This window comes from Streptopelia decaocto (genome assembly GCF_964273445.1).
Source record: "Streptopelia decaocto genome assembly, contig: HAP1_SCAFFOLD_301, whole genome shotgun sequence".
Lineage (NCBI taxonomy): Eukaryota > Metazoa > Chordata > Aves > Columbiformes > Columbidae > Streptopelia > Streptopelia decaocto.
In genome coordinates, this window is record NW_028115984.1 from 95,175 (window position 1) to 101,174 (window position 6,000).

The 6,000-nt window shown below is 73.7% G+C and overlaps 1 protein-coding gene across 1 annotated transcript; it reads right to left on the reverse strand.

The window, feature by feature from the left end:
* Nucleotides 1-2,241: 2,241 nt before the first annotated feature.
* On the reverse strand, nucleotides 2,242-5,994 carry GCDH (glutaryl-CoA dehydrogenase). Its single transcript, XM_082077094.1, has 6 exons — nucleotides 5,864-5,994; nucleotides 5,515-5,734; nucleotides 4,665-4,768; nucleotides 3,786-3,911; nucleotides 3,425-3,585; nucleotides 2,242-2,604 (listed from the first exon to the last, which is right to left on the reverse strand). The coding sequence occupies exons 1-6, from the start codon at nucleotides 5,926-5,928 to the stop codon at nucleotides 2,438-2,440; spliced, it is 843 nt and encodes a 280-aa protein (XP_081933220.1). The 5' UTR covers nucleotides 5,929-5,994; the 3' UTR covers nucleotides 2,242-2,437.
* Between the last annotated feature and the right edge of the window lie 6 nt (nucleotides 5,995-6,000).

Here is a 6,000-nt window from a genome sequence, read left to right on the forward strand (position 1 = left end):
GGTACTGACGGACGGGGGAGCCTGGGCAGCCCCGCCCGAGCCTCCTGCTCAGCGCCGACCGGGGCTGTGCCGAGGGAGCGCCCGGCGCCTCTGGGGGTCCAGCTGCCCGCGTCCCGCGCTGGGTCCCCGCTGTTCCCGTGTCCCGCGCTGGGTCCCCGCTGTCCCCGTGTCCCGCGCTGGGTCCCCGCTGGCCCCGTGTCCCGCGCTGGGTCCCCGCTGTCCCCGTGTCCCGTGCTGGGTCCCCGCTGGCCCCGTGTTCCGCGCTGGGTCCCCGCTGGCCCCGCGTCCCGTGCTGGGTCCCCGCTGTCCCCGTGTCCCGTGCTGGGTCCCCGCTGGCCCCGTGTTCCGCGCTGGGTCCCCGCTGGCCCCGTGTCCCGCGCTGGGTCCCCGCTGGCCCCGTGTCCCGCGCTGGGTCCCCGCTGGCCCCGTGTCCTGTGCTGGGTCCCCGCTGGCCCCGCGTCCCGCGCTGGGTCCCCGCTGGCCCCGTGTTCCGCGCTGGGTCCCCGCTGGCCCCGTGTTCCGCGCTGGGTCCCCGCTGGCCCGTGTTCCGCGCTGGGTCCCCGCTGGCCCCGTGTTCCGCGCTGGGTCCCCGCTGTTCCCGTGTTCCGCGCTGGGTCCCCGCTGTCCCCGTGTTCCGCGCTGGGTCCCCGCTGTTCCCGTGTTCCGCGCTGGGTCCCCGCTGTCCCTGTGTCCCGCACTGGGTCCCCGCTGTCCCTGTGTCCCGCACTGGGTCCCCGCTGTTCCCGTGTCCCGTGCTGGGTCCCCGCTGGCCCCGTGTCCCGGCGCAGCTGCGGCTCCTCAGCCCCGGCAGCTGTGGCTCCCGGTCACCGGCGCTCGGAGCCACCGCGGCCACCGCGGCGCAGCTGCCGGGGCCAAAAGCGACCGGGAGCAGCGCCAGGAACGGGGCCACAGCTGAACCCCCCCCCGGGACCCCAGCGCCTGTGTCTCCTCCCGGCTCGAGCTCTGTCCCCGTCTGTGCCTCCCCAGATTGATCCGTGTCCCCATTTGTGCCCCCCCACATCAATCTGGGTCCCCATTTGTGCCCCCCCACATCAATCTGGGTTCCCATTTGTATCCCCCACCCCACATCAATCTGTGTCCCCCCAGATGGAGCCATGTCCCCGTTTCCAGCCATGTCCCCTCATTTGTGCCCCCCAGACTGAGCCGTCTCCCCCCCATTTCCAGCCATGTCCCTATTGTTCCGAGCTCTGTCCCCACGATGTCTCGACAATGTCCCCGTGTCCCCGCACATCTCATCTCTCCCGGAGCAGCTGGGGGAGCGGCTGCTCCAGCTCCAGGGGCTGCACCCCGAGCGGCCGCAGGACCCGTGTCCCCGCGTTCCCCGTTGTTCCGCGCTGTGTCCCCACGGTGTCCCCATGTCCCCCCATGTCCCCACTGTGTCCCCACGGTGTCCCCATGTCCCCCCATGTCCCCCCGTGTCTGCGCAGGTGTCGTCCCTGGCGGAGCAGCTGGAGGAGCGGCTGTTCCAGCTCTACGGGCTGCACACCGAGCGGCTGCAGCAGCGGCTGCAGGAGCTGGCGGAGCTGCTGGAGCGGGTGGCGCAGGCGCAGGCCGAGCTGCGCCGCGTGTGCCGCACCGTGGAGGCCGCGTACCGGGAGCTGTGCCTGCAGCACGAGGCCTGAGCCCGCGGGACCCCGACCCGCCCACGGGACCCCAGACCCATAGGAACCCCCAGACCCATAGGAACCCCCCAGGCCGCGTACCGGGAGCTGTGCCTGCAGCACGAGGCCTGAGCCCGCGGGACCCCGACCCGCCCACGGGGACCCCAGACCCAACAGGGACCCCAGACCGCCCAGGGCACCCCCAGACCCACCAGGGCACTCCCAGACCCACCAGGGCACTCCCAGACCCGACAGGGGACCCCAAACCCACCAGGGCCCCCCTGAACCTGCCAGGGGTCCCCCAAACCTGTGTCGCTCCCCTAAATCCATGGGGGCTCCCCCAAGTCTGCCAGGGTCTCCCCAGAACCAATGGGGTCCCCCCAAACCTGCCGGGGTCCCCTAAATCCATGGGACACCCCCACGCCTACAGGCCCCCCAGCCTGCCAGGCTCCCCCAGCCCGCGGGGCCGCCCCCCGGGCGTTTGTTTCCGTTGCTGTTGCAGTTCGGGTTGAGAACAAATAAAAAGAACAACGTTTGAACGGCCCCTTTTGGTGAACCTGGGGGGACCGGGGCTGCACCCCCCGCCCGGCACCTTCATTAACGCTAACGAGGCCGGCGCTAATGAGCAGGGGCGGCTCTCACGCCGTTTATTGGCTGCCAGGGGGACAAAGAGACCGGGACGGGTCCTGTTGGGGACACCGGGTCCAGTGGGTGACACCGTCTCCTCGTGTCCTCCCCACGGGTGACATCCGGCGGGTGGTGACACCACCGGTGCCGCAGGCACCGCCCCCTTGCTGTCCCTTGGCTGCCCCCGGTCACCCCCGCGGTGCTGGCGGCCTGTCCCCCGCTGTCCCCGCGCTGTCCCGCGCTGTCCCCTCGGTGTCCCCGCGCTGTCCCCGCGCTGTCCCCGCGCTGTCGGGGGCGAAGGCCGCGATGCCGGTGATGGCGCGTCCCAGGATCAGCGCGTGGATGTCGTGGGTGCCTGCGGGGACACGGCGGTGCCACCACCCGGGGTGGCCCCATGGCCGGGTGGCCCCATGTCCCCCTGTCCCCATGGCCAGGTGGCCCCATGTCCCCCTGTCCCCGTGCCGGGTGTCCCGTGTCCCGTGTCCCCCGTCCCCGTGCCGGGTGTCCCGTGTCCCCTGTCCCCGTGTCCCCCGTCCCCGTACCGGGTGTCCCGTGTCCCCTGTCCCCGTGCCGGGTGTCCCGTGTCCCGTGTCCCCCGTCCCCGTGCCGGGTGTCCTGTGTCCCCATGTCCCCCTGTCCCCGTGCCGGGTTGCCCCATGTCCCCTGTCCCCGTGCCGGGTGTCCCGTGTCCCCCGTCCCCGTGCCAGGTGTCCCGTGTCCCCTGTCCCTGTGCCGGGTGTCCCGTGTCCCGTGTCCCCTGTCCCTGTGCCGGGTGTCCCGTGTCCCGTGTCCCCCGTCCCCGTGCCGGGTGGCCCCATGTCCCCCGTCCCCGTGCCGGGTGTCCCGTGTCCCCTGTCCCCGTGCCGGGTGTCCCGTGTCCCGTGTCCCCCTGTCCCCGTGCCGGGTGTCCCGTGTCCCCTGTCCCCATGCCGGGTGTCCTTTGTCCCCTGTCCCCGTGCCGGGTGTCCCGTGTCCCGTGTCCCCCGTCCCCGTGCCGGGTGTCCCGTGTCCCGTGTCCCCCGTCCCCGTGCCGGGTGTCCCGTGTCCCCCGTCCCCGTGCCGGGTGTCCCGTGTCCCCTGTCCCCGTGCCGGGTGTCCCGTGTCCCGTTTTCCCTGTCCCCGTGCCGGGTGTCCCGTGTCCCCCGTCCCCGTGCCGGGTGTCCCGTGTCCCGTACCCTCGTAGGTGCTCACGGCCTCCAGGTTGAGCATGTGCCGCACGACCTGGAACTCGTCGCAGACGCCGTTGGCGCCCAGCAGGTCCCGCGCGGCGCGCGCCACGGCCAGCGCCTTGGCGCACGAGTTGCGCTTCAGCATGGACACGGCCTCGGGGGCGGCCCTGCGGACACGGACAGGACACCGCTGTCCCCACGGTCCCCCCGCTCCGGGACATGCCCCCCCCGTTCCCTGTGTCCCCTCTGTCCCCCACGTCTCTGTGTCCCCGTGTCCCCATGTCCCCGTGTCCCCATGTCCCCGTGTCCCCATGTCCCTGTGTCCCCACGTCCCTGTGCTCCCCATGTCCCCCACCGTGTCACCCACCGTCCCTCGTCCCTCAGCCGGCCCAGCTGCACACACGCCTGCAGCCCCAGCGCGATCTCGGTCACCATGTCCGCCAGCTTCACCTGCACCAGCTGGTTCCGCGCCAGCGGCCCCCCGAACTGGGACCTGCGGGGGGCAACGGGAATGGGACCCCAAACCCCCCAGGACCCCCAAACCCCCCGAACTGGGACCTGCGGGGGGCAACGGGAATGGGACCCCCAGACCCCCCGAACTGGGACCTGCGGGGGGCAACGGGAATGGGACCCCCAGACCCCCCGAACTGCGACCTGCGGGGGACAATGGGAACGGGACCCCCAGACCCCCCGGGACCCCCAGACCCCCCGAACTGGGACCTGCGGGGGGCAGTGGGAATGGGACCCCCAGACCCCCCGGGACCCCCAAACCCCCCGAACTGGGACCTGCGGGGGGGCAATGGGAACAGGACCCCCAGACCCCCCGGGACCCCCAAACCCCCCGAACTGGGACCTGCGGGGGGGCAATGGGAACAGGACCCCCAGACCCCCCGAACTGGGACCTGCGGGGGGCAGTGGGAACGGGACCCCCAGACCCCCCGAACTGGGACCTGCGGGGGGCAACGGGAATGGGACCCCAAACCCCCCGGGACCCCCAGACCCCCCGAACTGGGACCTGCGGGGGGCAACGGGAATGGGACCCCCAGACCCCCCAAACTGGGACCTGCGGGGGGGCAATGGGAACGGGACCCCCAGACCCCCCGGGACCCCCAAACCCCCAAACTGGGACCTGCGGGGGGGCAATGGGAGCGGGACCTCTAGACCCCCCGGGACCCCCAAACCCCCGAACTGGGACCTGTGGGGGGGAATGGGAGCGGGACCCCCGCCCCCTGCCCCCCGCCCGCACCGGTCCAGCACGTATTGCCGCGCCGTCTCCAGACACGACTCCGCGGCGCCCAGCGCCCCCCAGGCGATGCCGAACCGCGCGTGGGTCAGACAGCGCATGGGGGCCTGGGGGGCACGGGGGTCAGGGGGCCCCCGACCCCTGTGACCCCAAACCCCTGTGACCCCCAACACCTCCCCAATACCCCCAAAAACCCCAGGTTCCCTCACACCCGGGCAGGACTTTGTCCTCAGACACCCCCAAACCCCTGCACCCCTCGTACCCCCCCTGCCCCCCGTGTCCCCACCGCCCCCCGTGCCCCCCCATGTCCCCACCGCCCCCCGTGTCCCCACCGCCCCCTGTGCCCCCCCATGTCCCCACCGCCCCCCGTGTCCCCACTGCCCCCCGTGCCCCGCCATGTCCCCACCGCCCCCCGTGCCCCCCCATGTCCCCACCGCCCCCCGTGTCCCCACTGCCCCCCGTGCCCCCCCACCCCCCGTGTCCCCACCACCCCTCCTGTGTCCCCCCATGTCCCCACCGCCCCCCGTGTCCCAATGTGTCCCCACCGCCCCCCGCGCCCCCCCATGTCCCCGCCGCCCCCCGTGTCCCCACCGCCCCCCGTGTCCCCACCGCCCCCTGTGTCCCCACCGCCCCCCGTGCCCCCCCACCCCCCGTGTCCCCACCACCCCCCGTGTCCCCCCATGTCCCCACCGCCCCCTGTGTCCCAATGTGTCCCCACCGCCCCCCGCGCCCCCCCATGTCCCCGCCGCCCCCCGTGTCCCCACCGCCCCCCGTGTCCCAATGTGTCCCCACCGCCCCCCGTGCCCCCCCGTGTCCCCGCCGCCCCCCGCGCCCCCCACCCCGCGCCCCTCACCGCCAGCCCCACGGCGCCGGGCAGCACGTTGTCCTCGGGCACCTCCACGTCGTCCATGACGATGGAGCCCGTGGGCGACGCGCGCAGCGAGAACTTGCCCTGGATGCTGGGGGTGCTGAGCCCGCGCAGCCCCCGCTCCAGCAGGAACCCCCGCACGCGCCCGTCGCCCTCGCACACCCCCCACACCACGAACACGTCGGCGACCGGCGCGTTGGTGATCCTGGGGGTCACGGGGGGCGGGGGGTCACGGGGGGTTTGGGGGTCCCAGCGGGAACCCCGCACATGCCTGTTCCCTCCACAGCGGCCACCCCCAGGCTGCGGGGGGCTCGGGGGTTCGGGGTCCCCTCACCATGTCTTGCAGCCCCGCAGGGTGTACGTCCCCGCGCCCGGGTTGTGTCGCGCCCGCGTCTCCATCCGCGCGGGGTCGCTCCCGTGGTTCGGCTCCGTCAGCCCGAAACAGCCCAGGAGCTCCCCCCGCGCTGCGGG

Coding starts and splice junctions, on each gene's coding strand:
- GCDH (XM_082077094.1), bottom strand. CDS start 5,928: ATGGAGACGCGGGCGCGACACAACCCGGGCGCGGGGACGTACACCCTG. Junction 3,912..4,664: donor CGGCAATACGTGCTGGACCG/GTGCGGGCGGGG, acceptor TGCCCCCCGCAG/GTCCCAGTTCGGGGGGCCGC. Junction 2,605..3,424: donor GGCCGTGAGCACCTACGAGG/GTACGGGACACG, acceptor GTGTCCCCGCAG/GCACCCACGACATCCACGCG.